The sequence below is a fragment of the Amphiura filiformis genome, chromosome 1 (genome assembly GCF_039555335.1).
Source record: "Amphiura filiformis chromosome 1, Afil_fr2py, whole genome shotgun sequence".
NCBI lineage: Eukaryota > Metazoa > Echinodermata > Ophiuroidea > Amphilepidida > Amphiuridae > Amphiura > Amphiura filiformis.
This window is the reverse complement of record NC_092628.1, coordinates 94,879,023-94,902,191: the sequence shown is the minus strand read 5'-3', so window position 1 is coordinate 94,902,191 and position 23,169 is coordinate 94,879,023. Positions and strand designations below refer to the sequence as shown.

General features: G+C 37.0%; 1 protein-coding gene across 1 annotated transcript; it reads right to left on the bottom strand.

The window, feature by feature from the left end:
* Positions 1 to 8,720: 8,720 nt before the first annotated feature.
* LOC140164514 (calpain-A-like) lies at positions 8,721 to 22,050 on the bottom strand. The gene is made up of 12 exons (XM_072187812.1): positions 21,966 to 22,050; positions 20,385 to 20,667; positions 19,786 to 19,923; positions 18,786 to 18,917; positions 14,616 to 14,812; positions 13,850 to 14,024; positions 13,454 to 13,626; positions 12,859 to 12,936; positions 11,781 to 11,881; positions 10,767 to 10,889; positions 9,816 to 9,952; positions 8,721 to 9,002 (listed from the first exon to the last, which is right to left on the bottom strand). Exons 2-12 carry the CDS (start codon positions 20,547 to 20,549, stop codon positions 8,721 to 8,723), a joined length of 1,701 nt encoding a protein of 566 aa, XP_072043913.1. The 5' UTR covers positions 20,550 to 20,667; positions 21,966 to 22,050.
* Positions 22,051 to 23,169: the final 1,119 nt, after the last annotated feature.

Here is a 23,169-nt window from a genome sequence, read left to right as displayed (position 1 = left end):
TTCAAAAAACGCCTAATACCGGATATTTGGGCGGATTTACACAAATTTAGAACGCAAAACACCCAATTGGGCGGAAAAGCACTTGACTTTAAAACTTCCGGTACTTACTGGGAAGTTACTGGCCGATCAATAAATGGTCACAAAACCCATTGTAATTTCTATTTGGAGCTTCAAAGATTCAAAACCTTTATAAATCGGCTAAATTGAAAGGAAAATACATCAAATTAGTGCCGCGGCCTGAGACTGGCAAAAGTAGCCCAATTTTAGACCAGTAGCGGCATGCTTTTTTGAGAAGCGGCAAGTAATCGCCAAGTAGCCCAATTGTGTGCCTAAGGCGCGGCGTTGGCATCACTGCAAGTGTTGTATTAATCCTTTTGCACTAGTTTGTTCTGCCGTTGCGACTCAATCAGCCAGTTGGTATCCCTTTCAATGCAATACCTTGCTAAATAATGCAACCAATTTCTTGAGAGACCTGTGTACTACATCATAGTTGGTACCACTGTTGTTGAGGTGACGAAAAAAAAACCCCAACCTGTTTTACGGCGGATGGACTTTTCAAGTAGGGTCGGTCGGTCGGGTTTTTCTTTTAAATATATACTTATTTCATCAGTTGGACTGTCACCTCTAAGTATTTATAGAATTCTGCTAAAACTATGAAAGGGCGATTACATACATACATACATATTGAGCATTTATAAAGCGCTGCTACATTAAGAGCGTAGCGCTACACACAATATTGAAGGTGGCAAAAGGCCAAAATATAAACACAAGCAAAATATATATACAGAGCAACAGAACAATTAGGAAGATTTATACAAATGTGTCTTTAGAGCCTTCTTAAAAACAGCAAGTGATGCAGATTCACGGATATTGATCGGTAGAGCGATTCCACATTCTGGGAGCATTATAGTAGAAGGCCCAGCGCTCAGCAGACTTCAGCAATTTAGATGTATTGTGCTCTGTCAGTCGTGTGGTGTCAGATGCTGAGCGCAGTCCAGCTCTACCAGGTTGATTGAGAGTGATACAAGAGGAGATGTAATTGGGAGCCATATGATTCAGGCATTTGTAAACAAATAAAAGTACTTTAAACACAATTTTTTTTCCACAGGCAACCAATGCAGTTCTTCCAAACATGGAGTTGCATGATCTTGTTTAGGCCCAAAAAAAAAAAAAGGTTCGTCTCAAAGCTGACGCGCGAGTTTGTAAAATCGAGCATGATTTGACAAAAAACAAATGCGGAAATTTTTTTTATTTCAAATTTTTTTTTTTTTTTTATAGTTTTTTCCAGAAAAAATCGGCGAAAATCAGACTTTTTTCTCAAAATTTTCTAGCCGTGATTCTAAACCAACTATCTCGCTTATAAAATTGTTGCTTTATGCCATAAAAGTCCGCCAAATTCAATAAAATGCAGTTCCAACATCGCCAAAGTGCAGAATTCAACAGCATTGCAAGCACATGGATGAGTGTAAAACTCAATAAAAACTGACATTTCATTTCAAATGAGTTCAAGTTTAGGCCAAATATCATTATATTAATCGAATTAGTGGAATATTTTGACTATAAAACATAATTCATGGTCAAATTTTTGTCACTTTTTCTTCGACTCACGCCGGGCCGGCAGTTCAGTGAGTTGTTCACAAATTACATGACAATTAGCTCGAGATACTCTAGCTAAAATACAGGTTTACATTTACTATCTTACATTATCTTGCTGTATTTCAGCTAGAGCTCCAAACGACAAGCTTCCGGGTTTTTTGGAGAACAATACTGTTACGTAAGATGAAGAAGAAACCCGCCTCGGAGCCCGCCCTACTCATTATTTCATTGTACTTATTGCAATTTGCCTCCACACATTACGTAATCAACACAAAGCTTTTGTGAGGATTAGTGAGTGGATAAGAAATTGACAGTGGAGGATACGAAGGACACGCCGATTGTTAGCTGTCAATTATGAATTGACGCAACGTAGTAATATTTTACTGCATGGCATTCCGCAAACACCAAGACAAATTATGCCGCATTTTTCCAAAGATCATCTCATATGAAGTAAGCTGAATGCGATCTGTACTTTTGTAACATTCCGATCGCTGTTGATCACCTATTATCGGCGAATTTGCTTGAAAACATGTGAGTTCATGTTGGGTAAACATAATTAGCATAGACACAAATGAAATTACGATGCAATACAATGCAATTTGAATGCGCAGCAGATCTATAGAAATAACGTTGCCCGGTTTTATGCAGAATTAGACCCTGTCAATCTAAACTGCCCTAATCTGATCAACAGAGGGCCAGGTAGGCAATATTTTTTTATATTTTTTTATTATTTTCGTATTTTCGGGCGTTTTTAAAGCTTCTTGTGCCATTTTTCGGGGAAAATCTCGCTTTTCAAAATTTTGGATCTCGTTTTTTGCCGGGGCCTACAAAATACCATGAAAAAAAGTCGGGAATAAAAAAAAAAAAAAAAAAAATCGCATTTCGCATTTGTTTTTAAATTTCTCGTCAGCTTTGAGACAAACCTTTTTTTTTTTTTTTGGCCTTACGGACTTGACATATCATCTTCGCAGCCCAGTTCTGGATGCGTTGAATACGCTGAATGTCAGTTTTATTTGACCCTAGGAGCAGTCCATTGCCATAGTCTATTTTAGACCAGATGAGGGCACGGATGACAAGATGGCAAGTATCATGATCAAGACACCTCGGATCCTAGAAAGGTTTGAAGATGATATGTCAAGCTACAGCAAAGGTTTGTAATATGAGCAGAAAATTACATGGAAGAATCAAATATAATACCTAAATTGCGGATGTTATCAGATGGATTGATTAACATATCACCAACACACAATGACACAGGACCCACAATATGTTTCAGGTGGGACGGAGTGGCTACAAAGAATGTCTTGCTGTCGTTGAGTTTAAGCATATTCCTCCTCATCCATTTTCTGAGAGCATCAACACAGCATTCATGTAACATATTCCAGAAAAATACAGCACTAATATTTTTGGATTAAAGAAACATAGATGAATCCAAATCCTGTAGTTAGTTCTAACTGGCAATACAATCAAATATTTGGGCTTGATTGTTGCAGCATACAAAAATGCCCTAAAACTCATGTTTTTAGGCTTTATTTTAAAAATTAGACTTTGATTGAACTAAATATTTTTAGCTATGTTTCATTTTTTTTAAACTATGATTTAGCTTTTGTTTCATTCACAATAACAGAATAATATTTTTTTAATCCAAGAAAAATAGTGCTGTATTTTTCTGGAATAGGGAGTAGTTTCATTGTCATGTGGTTCTTTTAATCTCTGAGTGAAAGATTTAAAGATGTAATCAGTAATCTTGAAAATATGTATATTGTAAGTCCAAACTGTAAATGCCAAACACCCTATGTAACAATCTACAATAGATTTTTATCAGTTGGACTGTGTCCCTCTAATATCACATCACATTGGATATAAAGTCTGCACAAAAAGTAACGCAGCTGTTATAAATACGCCTATAGCTTCAGAACTAATAATTGTTTTCACAATATTTCAACATAAAGAGGAGGAGGATTTATTTACGCGCATTTTGATACCCCATTTTAACAACACAGTAGTGCTTTTAAAGAAAAATACCCGAATTTAAAAGTTGTAGTTTGCAGCGATCAATGGTTATTACGCAACTATTGTGGCACGTACAACTATTTTATTGTCACGCTGACTTCAAGCCAATACAAATAACAGCAACTTTCAAAACACTGCTGTGTTGTTCATTATTGAACAAAATGGACAAATGGTGTATCAAAATGCGAGTAAATAAATCATCCTTCTTTTTATGCTGAAATATTGTGAAAACAATGATTAGTTCTGAAGCTATAGGCGTATTTATAACAGCTGCGTTACTTTTTGTGCAGACTTTATATCATTCAGTGGCAGAGGTTTGTGTAACTGAATTGAATTGCTAATTGGAGATTGGGCTTTGCCATTTGAAATTCATTTCCCTATGGAGTGTGAATTTCAAATGGGGTATGGGCGACTCTATTTAAATCTACACCCTCTGTGTGGGAGATTAAGGTCATGTCTTCCATAGGGGATGTATGGATTACAACTGGAACAGCCCAATGTTCCAAAACATTTTATTCTTGAATGTTAACGTGTTTTGTGGAGGGAAAAAAGTTATTCTTGAATGTAAAAATATGTGGAAAATAATAATAAAGTGCTGATGTGAAAGTTTGCACATCTAAGATCTTGAAAGAAATATATCAAGAAAATAATAGTCTTGTTCATTTGTTTTTCACCTTTGGAAACACCTTGAAAGAGAAAGTCCCCACAAGTTTGGGTGTCATAACTGTGAGCTGAGCACAATTAATAATTAAAAAGCAATAGAATTGATGTGAGCGAGTGGAAAATGTTGAAATCAGAATGATCAAGGAATTTGAAATTTAATGAAACCTGGTAGCAATTTGAAGAGTTGCAACATCTCATACTCTGTAAAAGGATGCACTTTAAAAATAAGTTGGCACATGGAAACTAAGAAAATCACACCTGTGTAATTGTTTTGTTTTCAATCATTTTAATAAAAACTTGTACAAATTCATGTTTGTAGTTACACCAAATAAGATTATCATTATTTACAAAGACTCATTTTGCTTGATTGCATAACATATATTACAAATTATTAAATTAAACAATAAAAAACAATGCAGACACTTATATGTGACTTGCTACCACGAAATCAGCGTAAAGTCGCAAGGTGTTAGTCACTGAAAACGCCCTGGATACTGCATTGCTGTTAAAGCCACTAAGTATATCTGTATGTCCTTTGTGAATGGGGGCACAATGGGCCATTCACAAAGGATAATACTACTGGCTTGTACAGGCCACGGCAAACAAAAAACGTCAACTTAGTCAGACCAAATATCTCGAAACTACCAACTCAACAAAATGAGCATGAAGTCGCGGCGACTTTACACTGATTTCGTGGTAACAGGTCACATATGAAGTTCAAGATGCGAAAGTTATATTACATACATGTATAGAAATAGAAAATATAAATTAAATATATAACAGTAGGCCTACATATACTTCACATTTAATTTTCAAGTTGTGAAAGATATATTACAAGATATAAAAATAAGAAAAAAATGTGCCAGATACTAGTACATTGCATGACGTCAAGCATTATATTACACTACACACTTACTAAAATAATACATAATATTAGTGTTCAAGAAAAATACTGTATCAAGGTGGGAGCCTAATGGTAGTTTGTATGCAGAAGTGTCTCGGAAAAATAGCACTCAACCATTTTACCAAGGTATATTATATGGGAGAAGTTTCAAAATAATTCCCAACAGGTCCATAGACACACTGGATGGCCAAAACATATTTAACCTTTTTTTAGTAGCTAGCTCATCTTGCATATGCATGCAATGATGAATTAAAATCAAACTCTCTTTTTCTGAAAACACAAGCCCTATAAATTAAAAGACAAAACAAAAAAATAACCTTGATTTGGGAGTTCTATTTGTCCGAGATATTTTGCATACACCCAATTAAATACAAAATTTATCCATATAATTTACAAAGCACAACAAAATATCACTCATTTCCTATGTTTCCTTTTGGTAACATGAGTCAATATGTACATCATAGTAAATTAGCACCCACTTTCTCCACCACCCCAACCACAAACCAATGAGGTTGAGGATTTTATATTTACAGAACAAAAATAATTTCTCTCTTTGTTGGTTCAGTGGCACAAAGACGTATGTCCATGAGCTGCAGTATAAAAGAATTCTGTGATACGTACATGTACATTATGTACTTCTATACAGAACATGTGCAGGGATGCCAGTGGTCAGAAGTGACTTTGCAGGAAAAGCCTGAAAAAGTGTAAAAATTTGGGGTAAAAAGCTTCATAACAGGCTGGAAATAAATAAAAGTGCAAAAATTTGGAGTAACAAAAAGTAGTAAATTGGGCAATTGCCTGCATGCAACTGTGAATAATTATACATATGAAAAACAATCATACATACAGCAGCTTAATGGATATAGGTCTTTATTCCGCTGAGCCAGCACACTTCAATTGTCTCGGTCCCAGTCGGTTTGTGTTCCTCCGTCACTAACAAACCATCTGGCGACAACCCGAAATGACAGTCGCTGATTGGTTAATGAATTTCCAAATAAAACTGTTTTCAATTGGCTATACGACGTGACTTGTGTAGGTGACACTAAACATCCTAGACCCTCCACTATTTGTAGATACCGCAAACGCAAAATGTATGCTAGCTTTAGCAGCCACTGAGGCGCAGATCGTCTGATATTGCCTTTCATGAACATGACTTGCAGCGCGTACTCGCATACATTGTGTGTATTTATGTAACCGCATAGCTATCAATCAACCGCTGCATGCTTTGAAGCCCGGGACTGATTGACAGCAATTCTCAATCAGAAGATTTTCTTCTGTCGATGATTGGCCAATCAGAAAAGACGTACTATGAGGTTTTCGCCAGACGGTTTGTTTAGTGACGAAGGAGCACAAATCGGCTGGGACCGAGATTACAACTTCAATTGCATAATAAATGCAACAATTCTGCCACATGTCGACTTATTACTCTATCATCTTAAAATATATACATTCATTAATGACATATGGGTGACAGTTACACCACACCATTGCACAACAACAAAATGGACGGAATCAATGAAAAGCTAATTAACTACAAACTGGTATCAGCCATTTCATTATGGCTTTATAAATATACATAGTAAAGATGAATAGGCTAATGTATTGTTTTTCAAAAATGTTTGCAAAGGAGTGATGTGTCTAAGCAGTAAAATACTAAATACCTCAATAAGTCAATTTTTTCATATCGTCAGCCTACTACGCTAATTGCCCAAGTCATTTTTTGTTATTTTGAGAACAAAGTACAAAATGTGGTTCAAGCATGCATCAGTTACAAAATTACCCTAATTATTTCAGATTATTCCCTTCAATTTGTATCATTATCATATGTTCTTGTGCAAAGATTGGTGAATTAATATATGTAAGTGCATGATTGAACCACATTTTGTACTTTGTTCTCAAAATTACAAAAAATGACTTGGGCAATTAGTGTAACAGGCTGACGATATACAACAATTGATTTTACAGCAATATATACCTTGCCAAACACAATTTGATTATTACGCATGCAGATTAACCAAATATTATTATTTAGTTAATCTGCATGCGTAATAATCAAATGGTGTTTGGCAAGGTATATATAAATTAATATTTCAGGAGAGCTACGGGAATAAGAAAGCTCTACTCAAAATTTCAAGTGCTCAATGTATTGAAATGTGTATTGTCTACTGGGCTATTGTGAATTAATCAAAATCTATATAATTCAATGTTCTGTTTTCTATCTTACATTGAGGTAGGTATTGTTGGTCGAAGCAACCTAAAAATCAACTTTCATTATGTAGATCAATATATTATTGAAAATTAACACCTTGATGTTTTGCAAAAGTTCATTCTACAAATCGTATACTTTGCAAATTTGCTTTATTTATTGTTGTTAATGAGTTATGTACGTTTTACAAAAGTGTTGTTGTTTCAGCCCTCTTTACAACGTAACTCAAAAACCGCAGCACCTATAAAAGTATATCTGTGATATTTTAATTCTTCTACAAGCTCGCTATGAATTGAGCAATGCAGTTTGTGCCAAAGCCTACTACCATTCGTAAGATGCTGTGAACTACCAAATCACAACAGTTTAAAATAATTAATAACCTTAAAACAATATGTTTCAAAATTTTAAATATTTCAAATATATAAAACATGTATCAAGGTGACGTGACCATTCAACTTTGCAACAAATAAATATTGTAATTTGATCTATATGCTGTGATCTGCACACACAAGTAATGTGCATAATCATCTTTGGTTTCTTTTCAAGATTTACATTCATTTTGATATTCATAAAATCTCTTGTGCAGGGGTGAGAGAGTGCCTCTTTTCAGCTGATTTCCTGTTTTTTTGTTGCCCAAATTTATGTGTTTTCTTTTACTCTCAGCCCATATTTGGCAATATTGCCCCAGTTTTATGCTGTTTTTCAGCTTTTTTGAGTAATTTTCCTCTTTTTGGTCTGTGGCCTCTCGCACCCCTGCTTGTGGTTTCATAATGAAATGACTAACTTTCACATGAAATTTTATTTTTGTCAAACAAGGTACATACTACATATTGACAATATAATATATGCTGATTAAGACTACATAGTAATACTACTCTGATGGTTACCTACAACCCATGTTTATAGCATGCTCTAATTCTTTAGACTCTCATTTGAACCAGTGATCCAAATATTTCAGGATCTCTGGTTGAACCATGCACCAATTTCATTACATTTAAGCTAAAACTGGTTATGTTCTGTTTTTATTCAATGAAATATTTCTCAGTATAGGGCATTTTGCTCCTGTTCCTATGCTCGAGTTCCTAACTACACTACCTGATTCCTACTGCTGCTGACCCCAAAGGTACACTGATGCCCAGCTACTCTGTGGCTACTCCAGAGTACCAGTTCAGTACCCATGGGTACCAACAAAGTAGTTGGGCAGCAGTGTACCTCTGGTAGTGTATTTATAATTTATTTCTTTGGTATGTAAATTTCTTCAAAAAATCTTATTGCACTCGCATTCAGGTAAGCTGTATGTTGTACACATGGCCATGGCACATATGCCGCACAATGACACTAATGATATTGGCCCAAGTTCATTGGTTTATTGAGACAAAACTGCACCTTGTGTACACTGGCAAAACTCTTGCACATGATAGGCTTTTCACTAAATATCCTCAATATAAATGAGCATTCCTTGTCAGGGTCAAAGGTTGTTGGTAAGACAACATAATGTCCTGGTTCCAGCAGACATCTTAATTGGACTTCCCTGTGGTTTATATACAAGCCTGAGTTACCAATGCCTCCATAGTTCTTCTTCAACCAATCCTGGGATACTCGCTGGTTGGCTGTATTTGTCTGCAAATGAAAAATAAAGAGAGATACTGATTTAAGAAGAAAAAAAATCAAGCTTAAAAATATATAAGGCTGGGATGCACCTTTGCATACAAACATGCCATGCACATCAGTGATAGTATTGATGCTGGGTATGTAGTAAAGTTTCTTTATCCTAAAGTCCCAAGTGCTTTTTGATGGAAGGAAGGGAAAGGAATACAAAAGAGAGAAAATGAACAAAGAAGTTGTTTTGATCGGGATTTAAACCTGAGACTTCTTGCATGCCACGCTGGCCCGGCCGACGAAACCTTGCGTATATATCACTTAAGTTGATTGCACAATGCATATATCACATAGTATTTTAGAATATGAAAGTTTTAGGGTTAAAGTACCCCCCCCCCCTTTTCTGGTGGGTAACATTTGCATATCATTGTGAGTAATCTAAATGTTGTGCTGCTAATTTTTATTTCCTCTTAAATCAGGCATTTCCATGTGTCACAATTTTAACCCATTTGGGTTGCGAGCCCAAAATGTGAGGCTGTGAAACTACCCAGGAACAGCATGGGACATGCAATCAAAATTTTGAAATGGGTTTGCAAGTGGTCTGTCTTGAAAAAAGGTTGGGAACTCTTTCCCTAAATCTTCTGTCATAAATAAGTAGATAGGCTTTCTCGACAGGAATTCATAATAAGTTGATATCCTGTAAGTATGTCCTGATGAAGTCAGATACACATCTGACGAAAGCTCAACCACTCACACAGTGACTGGCTGCAACGGTAATGTGATAACCTACGGAATACTTGTAGAAACACTATAATGTTACATTTTCTGTCATACCTTGTAGAGAGTAAATCCAATCTTCTCTCTGATCGGTTTGATATTCTGTCTTGTTCGTCTGTATTCCTGCATCAATGCTATCACAACAGAACACTTGCCATGCTTCATGGCAGGATCTCTCCATGGGTCAAAATCATCTAAAAAATGAATTGAAATAAAAAATGTCAATATCTTACAGGCTTTGAACTTCTTCTATAGTCCATTTGGCGTCCTCGAGAGAGTGACATCAGTGTGTGCTGCAGTGCATATAGTATTAAATCGCTCCAGTTGACTAAAAAAACTGATGCGTGTTACACGCACGATCAAAGGCAGTACATCTGTACATGCGCAAAGTAACTCCAACAAAGTACTGATGTCAATCTCTCGAGGAAGCCAAATGGGCTATAATCCATTAATTCTTCATGAATATTTAAAAACATTGCACTTCTTTAATCAGCTTTTCTCTACAATTATCAACAAGCAGATTGATGAAGATACTATAATAATGTTTGGATCACTTGATTGAGTGAAGAGCCAGCAGGTGTTGACTAAGAGTTGTAGGTTAATGAACACGTATTACTTGTTAGGAGAGAAATTGGTCAAAATAATGCACACACCCTGATGTTGATGTATCTAATGCACAAGCCCTGAAGGAGGGGTGCATTAGATGCATCAACATTAGTGCAAGTGCATTATTTTGTCTTATTTATCTCCCAACAAGTAATACATGTTCATAGGACCCAAGTCCAATATTTTAAGGTAAAGGAGACGGTCCTGTATAAACAGTGATCGGAGTGCCCATCTCTCTTTCATTGGCGATTGGGTCAGACTCCTCCATGTAATGTTGCTATAGGGGAATCGCTACACCTCCTCCACAGTGAGTCTGTTGCCTTCCTTTACCTTTACCTTACCAATATTTTAAAACTCCAACAAATATGGGCTCAATCGATCCAATTTTATATCAAAGCTTACCTGGTTGTGATATTGTGAAGACAAACTGTGGGTTAATACCATAGGTCTTATGATTAGCACACCCTCCTGCATTCACTCCTTCAACCCAGCTCCCATGGACCATCAACAACTCAATACTGCCAACTGAAAGAAAGTAATATTACAATAAAAATCAATGAACATGCCATGATAAGTATAACATGTAATCAAGTAAAAGGAAATGCTGGTTTACAATTGAATCTTTCTTCAATACAGTGAGCCTAAAGGAATATTTAAAATCATCATATTAATTCCAAGTCAGTAAAAGATAAACAACAATTTGAAGCTAGTAAACTTTAAAATTCTTGAAAGACCTTGTCTTTATGCAAGTTTCTCCTTGATCTTTTTGGTAAACCCCCTGATCAGTGCCCATATGTATCTGCAAGTAGGCATGCTCCTTGGCGAACTCTGAAAACACACACACATTTTGCACACGTTTTCAGGGGCGTTTTCTGAGTGATTTTGCGAATTTTGTGCCCTTCAACAATGCCCCCTTTTTTGCTAAAACACTGATGAAATTTCTAGCATATCCCTTTCTGACAGTGATTCATAAATGAAGAATTATGAAACTGCAATGATTGATCTCTTCATACATGTGCTTCATAATTGAAGAACACCCTCTTTTTACAAATTAACAAGTGTGTAGTTTGAAAAATGACCCCATTTTGTGTTTCTTCATCTGAAAGCATCCCATGTTTCATGAAATATCTGACGAGCATACCTATCCGCAGATACACAGAGTGTGTGGGCACTTTGATCAGAGTATCAATTTCGTATGTTTTTGAAAGATTTTAGTTATTTTGAATCCTATTTATGAACTTTGAAGAATATATTTTTTCTTATTTTTTCTCATAGAAACCTAATCCCAGTGAGTTGCTACATGTATATCTGGTATTGTTCACATCCCTCATAATGTTAAACCTTTATGGTATCTCAGTGCTGGTTTACTCTCAGGTGGTATCAAACAACCTGCTTTGCTCATCTTCTTTATCTTACCTCTAGTGGTTACATCAGCAGTGCCATCACCATCAAAATCTGGTCCAACAGTACAAGTTATCACTTTGTTAAATTGTTGCAGAAAATCATTTAAACTCATCCTATATAGAATAAATTATAAACAAATGATAGTAGTTTTTTTCCCATTATTTATATCCATACACCTTGAAACCATATTTCTTTAAAAAGTATAAAAATCATCAGTCACTTACTTAAAATGCATTGCACATATCTACGTAATACATTCTATGAGCTTGCAGGCTCACTTATACAAAGGTGTTTATTAATCTTGGTCATAAATACATTTAAGTTAACCTTTCTTTTTCTTAAAGGTAAAATTTGATTGTTTTGAGTAGCCTGTTGAACAGGACAGGCCATAAATTCTAAAACATCATTTGCATTTTATTTACATTGTTCTAAAACAAATCCAGTATAAAATAGGCGATGTTGACATATCTCAATGACGTTTCACCACCTATTTTATACTGGATTTGTTTTAGAACAATGTAAATAATTTTCAATGGACAATCCTGATGAATCTATTTGCGGATCATTTGCACCTTTTTAAAAGCAGTCAAAGCAGTTAAATTAGCTCAATCAGTAGACTAAGTTCTTAGACTCCGGTGCATTGTGTCAGTTACCCGTATGAGAATTCTGATAGCTGATCCTTGCTGCAATGGTTTATTGTGGTTTGAATAAGATGTGCTCCTGATTGTTGCTTAATGGTTCACATGATGTGTCTTGGGCAATCATCACCGTAGATTGCTTTCATTTCATCATAGATTTTCTGAGCATTGTAGGCCTAACCCTACAAATGCAGGAACTTAATCACGCTGCGTGCCTCAATTTTCACCAACTTGCAGGTTGTGCGCCTACTGCCCATCTACCGCCACCTGTAAAAAAAACATACTTACGAGACCATTTTTGGACCATGATGTACATAAGGACCAGTGATTACACTGACAAAATTTCATCGGTATAGCTCTTTCACTTTTGGATACCCCCTCGTATTGTGCAGAGCATGGACTGAGACAGTTTTGGAAAAGCATATCGTGCATATTTTACTATTGTAACTTACCAAAATTCTCCATCTGTGTCTAGCCTCAATTTCAGCTTGGCTTTCTCCTGGTCTGAGACATAGTCCCAAAGCTGTGACCTGTAGATTCAAATAATTAAGACCAAGTTAAGCATTTGTTTCATAGGGCATCCAAGTATGATGTATACTTTCATAATCTCATGAAGCCTATGAAAGAAAACATTGAAATAACAATACTAATTGTAAAATCTCACAAGCTTACTCATACTGTTTAAGGTATTTGTCTTTGTTGTGAGAAGTCCCGGATTCAAAATTTCTGCAGGACAAAAATAATCAATCCATTCTCCCAATGGCTCATCTGGAAAACGCTTGGCAGATGACCCATGATAAAGACCTTGTTCTAGTCATGACAATTCCCAATTGTCAGCTACACTTGTCTGTCCTGCAAAAATGCTCCAACCCACTATCTACAGCAACCCAAGTCACTTGGCCTGGCTGAAGTTTCGTAATGCCGTAATCTTCCCAATTACAGCAGTTAATGCCTAGATAGGCTTGTGACATAAAAAATTTAAAAAGTCAAAAAACAACAATATTTGCTATTGGTTACCATGCAAAAACTTGGCATGTTTGTACTTACGTGTCACTCCAATCTCCATTCCATTCTGTATCATTAGCCCATGGGTTACGTATTCTCAGTAACTGGACATATTGACCATTACTGGTCTGTATAACTTGGACATCGGTGACCGTATATGAATGACCAGACACTATTCCATTCTCATCTGCTTCTACATCCCACCATTTGGAATTCTGTGGATTTAAAATGACAAAATTTGTTTTAACTGTGGGATGGAATTAAACATGACAACAACAAAAAAACACCCCAAAACATGCTAGTTTGAGAAGTTACAATTCTTAACATGATTGATTATGAACATTGAAATTGATATGTACGTGCTGAGAATTTGTTCCCTTGAGTTTGATACCTCACTTATGCATAATTCCAAATCATCAAAATGATATGTTATCCTACCTTTCTTGAGCATGTCATGAAAGCACCAGTTCGAGCACCACGGAATAAGATGCCAAACAAGTCTTGTGGAGTGTCTCCATTGCTGTAATCATATGTTTCTGAAAGACCACTAGTAAGATCAACAAATGCATCCATTGCCATACCACCTGCTAAGCCCTGGTAACCACCATGTAACCTGAAAAAAATGAGGACAGAGATGAGTGATGTTATATGCTAAGCAATTGGTAATTTTGTCTCAAACATGTGATTGTGACCTGCCTTAAAAAGGGATGCTGTTGTGGGTAGTGATATACAGCTGCTCTCATACATCCTAGCTAAACATATTGTGACCAAATATATTGTGCAGAACATGGACAAGCAGTCATCAATTAGATTTACTACCAGTTCTGTATAATAAAATAAAATGAAAGAAACAAAAATTTTATGTACCACTGTGAAATAATTGATTTTTGGTGTAAAAAAATCATTGTGCCACAGCACCAAATTCCAAATTGTGACATCCATTTGAGATATACTTGAATTGCTAGCTGGAGGCAATCACCTCACCACCGGCTACAACCTTAATAAGACATCACAGATGATGTCAACTTTCTATTCAACTAACCACGTTTTCATTGAATAAGTGACACAATCTGAAGTAAACCCTAACTCTTAAATCGTATCACAATCTGAAAACTCAATCCTAATTCTTATCCTAAAATGAAACTTTAATCCTAACCTACTTGAATGGCAGCAATTATAATCAATTCTTGCCCTTTCAACTTACTTAGCATATGCCTTCTCCAAAAGCGCTGGCCAGAACTCATCCTGATCACTTGACCTCGCAAACAACAGCTGCCCATTAGGTTTAACAGGTAACCTATCATCAATGACAACCTCCACCCAACGACCAAACCGCCAGAAACGGAAATAAACCATACCGAGATAGTCTGGTCCAGAGAGGGGTTGTTTGGAAGGTATTACCTGCAAAAGATATTGAAATCAAATGAAAACACGCTAAATGATAGAGTTATCAGTAGTTATATTAGATGAAGAAAATCTGCTGCAGTTCTGTGTGGAACAGCTTTATACTAAAGTTTGTTCGGCTAATATAAGGCGGAAATTATTCGGCTTTTGTTACTGCAAGCATCAATAAAGTCCCAACTCACGCTCATGTAAATTCACATAAGCGTGCGCCAGTCATGCATTACGTAACGCACAACTAGCGTAAGCATTGTGCTCAACTGCGTGCATGCCATTCTATATCAATACATGAGTTAATAATAATAATAATAATAATAATGGAGGGTTCTTATTAGGCGCACAATCTTCAAAAGAACTCAAGGCGCACAAACAATAAAGACAAACAAGTTACATATGTGAATCCGGAAAAGCACGAAGAAAAAGATGAGTTTTAAGTTGCTTTTTGAACTGCGTAGCGAATGTGTATTCTGGAGGCTGTTTGGAAGCGAGTTCCAAACAGCGGGCAGCGAAATGAAAGGAGCGTTCACCAGCCGATTTTAGATTTACACGGGAGATTTCAATAATCTTTCAGTAGAAGATCGAAGTGATCGAGCTGGTTTATACGTCTGCAGAGCGTAGCAGACAGATAAGTTGGTAAAGTATCTTCAAAGTGCCGAAAAGCAAAAAACAGCTAACTTATACTGAATCCGAAATTCTAATGGCAGCCAGTGAAGCTCATATATGACGGGGTGATATGCTCATACTTCCTTTTCTTCATGATTAAGCGGGCGCGCAATTTTGTATTCTTTGAAGTCTGTTAAGTTGGTCAGTGGTGATACCAGTCAAGGACGAGTTACAGAAGTCAAGGCGTGATGTAATAATTGAATTGACAAGACATGATGTAGCTTTATCAGACAGATAAGGCCGAATACACCCAATACGTCTTAAAGACAAAAATGCTTACCGGCAAACTTCACTGATGTGACTGGACATGGATAACGTTTGATCTAATCTCACCCCAAGGTACTTAACAGACTCCTGTATTTTGATATCAGAATTCAAAATTGTGATGGAATTACTAGCAACCTGCTTAACACGCGAAGTGGTGCCCACAATCATAACCTCGGTCTTATCTGTGTTTAGCATTAGCTTATTGCTGTCCATCCAACATAAAATGTCACTGATACATTCTTGAATTGCGATCTTAGTTACCTCAAACTTCTCAGGAGGACCACTTTGAAATACAACGGTATCATCGGCATACTTATGGAAAGAGCAATTGTGAAGATTGATGACATCTGGATAGGGATTGGGAATATAATGTAAACAAAACTGGCCCCAATACAGAGCCCTGTGGAACCCCGTACAAAAGTGGGCACGGATTTGAAGTAGAACCATTAACAATGACAGATTGGAATCTTTGTGACACATATGAATGAAACCATTTAAGAACATTGCCACTGATACCGAAAGTGATTTCAAAGGCGTCTAAGAAGAATTGAGTGGTCAAGCGTATCAAAGCGCAGCACTGAGGTCAAGGAGGGCAACGAGTGAGACAAATTTCTCATCAGCGTTTTTGAGCAGGCGGTCCATGACACTCAGTACTGCGGTTTCAACACTATGACCCTTCCTATACGCAGATTGATTTATTTCCAATAGGTTATTGTCAAAAAGGTGTTGCTGCAATTGACGAAGAACCACTCTTTCTAGAAGTTTTGAGATAAACGGTAGATTGGATACCGGTCTGAAGTTCTTTAGATTATTACAGTCAAGTCCATGTTTCTTAAGAATTGGAACTACAACAGCCTCTTTAAGTTTAGATGGAACAAAACCTAATAGAAGAGACTCGTTAATGATACGAGTGATTAGAGGAATCAGGCTCTCGGCACATTGTTTGACAATATATGTTGGAAGTGGGTCCAGGATGCAGGTTTTATTGGGCATTTCCTTCATCATAGCAACAATATCCTCTTCACAAACCGGAGAAAAATTATCAAACACTGGACCATCATAAATAGCAAAGCATGGAGGTTGGCAATGCCGAGAATCTAATTCCTCTCTTAGGCCTGTTATTTTGTCAGAGAAGAATTGGCAAAACTTGTCTGGCAATTCATCTACAGGAATATTAGATGGGAGGGCACGAGATTTTGATTTGCCCAGAAGCTCATTTGACACATTGAAAAGTTGTTTGGTGGAAAAACCGACAGAGTCTATTTTACTTCCATAGTAGTCTTTCTTTGCGGCAGTAACATGCTTGATAGTATCGTTCCTAGCATTAATATACAACTCTTCGTGAACAGACAGTTTTGTCTTGCGCCAGAGTCGTTCGCACGCCGACGCCCTCGTCGCGCATTCCTGACTTCTGTGGTGAGCCAGGGGCGGATGGTCTATCCTTAACACTGCGAGTGGTCAGCGGAGCATGCTGATCGAGTGTCTGTCGGAGGGTATCATTATAGGTATCAAGAAGACTATCGACAGTCAAGTTATTCATGCTAAGGGACATCACAGACAAGTCCTCTTTCAGTTGATCTGTATCAATTGCCCTCAGATTTCAGCGAGGTCACAACACGTTTAGCAGGAGCAGGTCTTAAGATGATAATCTGTCCTAAAATAGCAAAATGATCCGATATCCCACGATAAATACGAACATCATTAAAAGTTATAAGAGATCTTTCATTCCGCATTACGCCCAATCGAGAATATGATTCTTAATATGGGTAGGTTTATCTACAAGTTGCAAGAGTTGAAAGTCGGATAACACAGCATTAACGCGTTTCACACAAGATTCATCAGGCTCATCGAAGTGCAGGTTAAAGTCACCAATGAATGACAAATCACTGTTTGAATCAGCGTATGAGGAAAGTATATCGACAAAGTCGCACATGAAACCATTAAAAGTTACATTATTCTTCTTGGTATGATGGATTCTATATAAACAAATGCATGTAACTGAAAGTTGGTTAACACACAACTTCATTTCAACACTTTCAAAGGAAGAGTAGTTCAGCGGAGTAAATTTGACATATCTGGATAAGTTGGATCTAATGATGAAAGCAATTCCACCTCCTCTTTTTCCGCACCGTGGGAAAGAGTAAGACTTGTAACCATGTGGGGTCATTGTACTTTCATATGCCTCATCACCTTCAGCATATAGCCACGTTTCAGTTAACATTAAGATGTCTAGGTCATTATCGAGGATAATTTCAGAAATGTCAGTAGCTACATCGCGACATGATTGAGTATTAAAACACATCCATTTCAGATGATCACGATTAATTTCCATAGGCTTACCATTTTTGCGGTGGTAACGTTTACGTGGTAGGCCAGTGCCAATTTCTAGCGATCGAAGTTTGGAAGCCAAATCTTTAGTCAAGCGTGCAGGTTGAATAGCGATCAATTGATCACGATTGTACGATATTCGTTGCTCACGATCAATGATGGATGTCAAATTACTCGGCCTTGGTTCAGCTTGTTGGTCTGGCATGTATAATGGCGTATGCAATATAGGTATGCATCGCGAAGAAAATAACACTGCCAGAACCAAGAGATGGTATCGTGCTAGAACCATAAAAGATGACCAGGAGAATGAGATCGCCATGGCAAACCATATATATCCAAAATTCACAGAGCAACACAGAGTACAAACACCAAAAATAAACGCAAACAGGCGGAGCATGAGATCGCTCAAACCTCGCGGCAAGCGACCCAATGACCCATTTACACATGTTATGAGTCTTATTTTTCTGCCTTATATAAACCGAACAAACTTTAGATCAGAAATGTTGAGAGCACTGGTTCAATCCTCAAAGGATCTGATTATATGGCTTTTCATCAAATGCTTTGCCCAAACTTCAATTTTTGTTTTATCAAGTTAAAAAGTGTTCACATCCTTGGTAGCCAGCCATAGAATTGAAGATAACAACTGTTGCTAAGCAATGTGTTTAGAAATTTAAAATACAAAAGATTCCAACTGGAATATCCCATTGTTTCTTACCCTTCCAATATGTTCCTTATGACATGCCAGTGCAGCACACGGTGCAAGAAACCAACAATCTGCTAATATTCCTTGTATAATATCATCACGACTGATGCCATCTACCAACATACGAGGATTGGAAGAAATATCCTGCAAATATAAAACAAGTTGACATTTATTAAACATTACATTATATGAGATATTGTATAACAGTTTTGTGGTTTCATTTATAAGCAGTTTGAAAAAGCTATTATATTGAAGCCTATGGGTTTTTCACATGGTTTTATGCACAGTTTACATGGAGACTCTATTGCTGGAAATTTATTTCCAGCAAGGGAAAGTCCCCGTGTATATTGGTAATTTTGCCAGGCAATGCTCCTGGACCTCTGACCTTTCATAGTTTCCTCAAAATAGAACCGGGGCTATTTTTTCAAGACAGTACTACACTCTCCCGAGAGTTTCTCTGGAATGTTGATGGCTTTTGCACACTTTTGTTTTGTATTTACCTGGTTATGGTTTTATAGGTCACATAGGGGGCCCCAGATATAGTTGATTCAGATCATATTGCTGGAAACAAATGTCCCCATGTAAATTGCATCGCCAGTGCAAGTCATCCATCAAAATAAAATTTATGGTTATTATGTAGGCAAGGGTAAAGTCCCCATGTAAATAGCGCTTTAACCATGAAAAGTGCCAAAATTGAACCCCACAAAAATGTCCTGTTTTACAGTAATGCAAATGGTCATGTTGTGTTTTTGTATTTCATTAAACTCTCAATTGTCAAGTGCCAAATTTGAGCCCTGGTCTATTGGTATTACATTTTCAAAAAGGATTTTTTAAAAACATTTTCTGATTCTGTAAAGCTCTGTAACAAAATCCTCCCAGAATAAAAGGAGCATATTTTGCTGAGAAGTGTCACATTTCAGCCAATCAGCCTGGTAGATGAGCTACATTGCACATTGTACCAAGCCCACATGGGTTGAGAGTTTCATGGCACACTTGTGCGATCCATACTCACACATGGTCGAAGCCAATTGATGTCACTATTATCTCTCTTAGCTACTAAGGAGGATTCATTGGTAGGGAAGTCAGGATCTTCAAACAGAGCACCATCACCTGATACGGCTTGGAATGTCAACTGGAATGAGTCATAACTCTGAGAAAAAAGAAGAAAACATCACAGGTTAAATTTCATACCAGTTTTCTCATGTTGCAGCACCAAAAAGTTTATTTTTGGATCAATGCATGTCGGGCATAAAATTGAGCTACTATTCAGTCAGTTTGGGCTATGAATATGACCAGGTTGATTGATGTCAAAAATAGTTGAACATCACACAGTGTTTGATTTTACCGTGGTGTTTTAAATCAAGGAAGTAGCAACTTGTTCCAATTGTTCTAGAATTTCCAGAAAAAGAGTGCAATAACTTGTACTCCTTTCAGAATGTCTTTGTTAAAAACCGTTTCTGTGCATAAAATATTAGATTGGTGTTATTTGGGTTTCAGTTGAGCATATCGGTTGGTTTACTCTCAATTGTCAAATCCTAAAAACATATCATTATGTTTGTTTCAATACATATCAGTTATATCAAAATATAAAAAGAAAGTACATATTCCTACCTCAGACAACACTAGATGTCCATCAGGATGTGAATTCATTTGCTCACTACCATACCCATGTGTAATATGGATACCTGGGGGTGCTCCTCCTGTGATGTCACTGTTGTAGGCATCTGTAGGTGCACTCTGTATGGTTGGTGGACCTGCTGATGATGCACACCCCATGCTATTCAGATATGTTGTAAGCGACCTCGCTACGTCCACATATTAACAAATGGCCATGTGTCACAACTCATATCCAGCTCCAATTAGTTTGGTTGTGTTTTCTCTCTTACATTGTGTACTGCAAATTGAAAACATGAAATAGATGGTTTGGTTATGGATATGAGTCAGCCTTTCAAATCTTTGGAAACAAAAGAAAAGATATTTGCATGACTTTACATTTCCCTGGGTTGAACTTCATCTTCCATTATTGTAGGTATGCTAGGTGAATTCAAATTTGCCATCAAACTGCATCATTTTACATATCAAATTAAAGCCCTTGAGTAAAGAAAGCCAAAACTGAAAACATTTTTGTCATAGCACTTTTCATAACAAAGTTACATCTTGCCGAAGATTGACTTTCATCAAAAAGATTCTGCTAGCAAAATTCCCCAAAACAGCATTTAGGGGTGTTTCTAGATCTTAGTCTCATGGCGAAAGCAGCTTTTTTTAATGGAACTGCTATCAAAATACCTCTAAAATTCCATGTGCAAGTAGCTCATCACCATAAAAAATCATATATTTGGGTCAAGTGAAGTATAAAAAACATATTTATGATATTTATGTAGGATTCCTTCACCGACCTGTTCTCGAAAAAAATTCAAATTTCTATATATGTAAATATGCATTGTGTTTGGGCCCCGGTCTAGGCGAATGTCACTGACTAGCAAATGTGTTTATAACTAAGGTTTGCCTGGGATACCTAATTATTGGTCTTCATCTTCAGATTGCCAAAAATTGCTCCCCCCTTGCAAAGTTCCTATATTCGTGAATTTCTGTATTACATACATACTAGTTCCAGTAACTGTAACTCGTTGTACCTAGATTGTACGTTGTACCTGCCGGTTGAACACCTACTTAAACCAAGCCTGCGTCAATCTCGGCATACTCACTCTGATTCATACCAGATCATCACTTGTGCAAAGGATTGTTATAAATATTCATACTTCCCCAAAACTGTAATAGACTGGAACCAACTACCACAATCAATCATCAACATTCAAGACTCAACCAGCTTCAAAGCAGCTGTGCAAGTCCGTAAGTCCGTAAGCTGTGCAAGAATTCCTCAAGCAAGACTAATCACCTACGGGCGCACACCAATTCCTGCTCGTATTGTTCCGCACGGAGCGTTGTGCAGTATCCACACAGATACAGATACAGATCAGGTCAGTAGATGTCATTATATTTATGATAAAGACTGAAGTCTTGCTGGCAGGACTACATACTATACATGAATAGTATAATTTTAAGCTTACCGGCGCGGCGTAAATTCGTATTTTAAATTTAAAATTTTAGTAGTATGTAATTCGAAGTTTATTTTTTTTAAATCAGAAAGATGATAAAAGTATAATTCAGTCACACATATATTATTATAAATACCTGACTATAAATAAAGCAGAACTTGGCCATAAATTCGGATTATTCGGTGCGAACTGCGATGTAGGTATCGATCCACCTGTTGCAGCCAATTATAAATTGTGCTCAGCTAGGGAGCCAATGAGAAATTCCTAATTGAAATTGTTTCTACAATGAATATACCAAAACCTTATTGTTCGATTTTTTACTCTTTTTTTAAATAAATTTTTAAATGAATTTGAAAGTAATAAACTAAATATCATAGAAATAAAGTTATTGAATGCATAGTATTGATAACTTTTCTGAGAAGATTATTTTTTTAGTAAATGTTTTCATATTAAAGAAGCACTGCCATCAACATTCAGCAGCTTAGGGAGGACGTGTTTTGTTTCCACTGGATACGCAACGCTATACTGTAAACGTAACTGTATGAACAGCACAGGGGTCATCAGATCGGCACAGTCAACATTCCTGCCCCCACATGTGCAGATGACATGGTGGTACTGTCTTACTCTCTCACTGATGCACAAGTTGCGCTAGACCTAGTCAACAATTATGCTGACGATCACCGATATAAAATAAATGCATCCAAGAGTGCTACAATCTCCTTCAATGTGAATGTGCAGGCTGACCTAGAAATAGACAGTGAGGTTATTCCTTACAATGATGAAACGGCCCATCTAGGAATTTGCGGAATACTAGTAACACTCTTGATGTTGATGCCAGAGTCCAACTGGCTAGAAGAACTATGTATGCATTAATGGGTGCGGGGCTCCATGGAAGGAATGGCCTTGCACCACATATATCTCACCACATCTGGTCAACTTATGCCCTACCTAGAGTGTTGTACGGTCTAGATGCCATTTGCTACAAGCAGGCCGATATCGACAAACTTGAGAAGTTTCAGCGTAAGATACTACGGCAACTTCAATTTTTGCCAAAGTCACCAGCCCCTGCGAATGCTGCCGTCTATGGCCTACTAGGTGCAAAACCAGTCGAAGCCTGTGTTGATGCTGCCATTCTTTCACTTTTTGGAAGCATTGCTAGAGATATGAGCTGCACTGAAAGAGAACTTGCTATCAGGCAACTTGCTGTTAAATCATTCAACAGCAGGTCATGGTTTATGAAGGTGAGGAAAGTGCTTAACAAGTATCATTTACCATCAATCTATGATGTCATTGCTAACCCCCCTGAGAAAAACAAGTGGACTTCTCAAACCAGTGGAGCT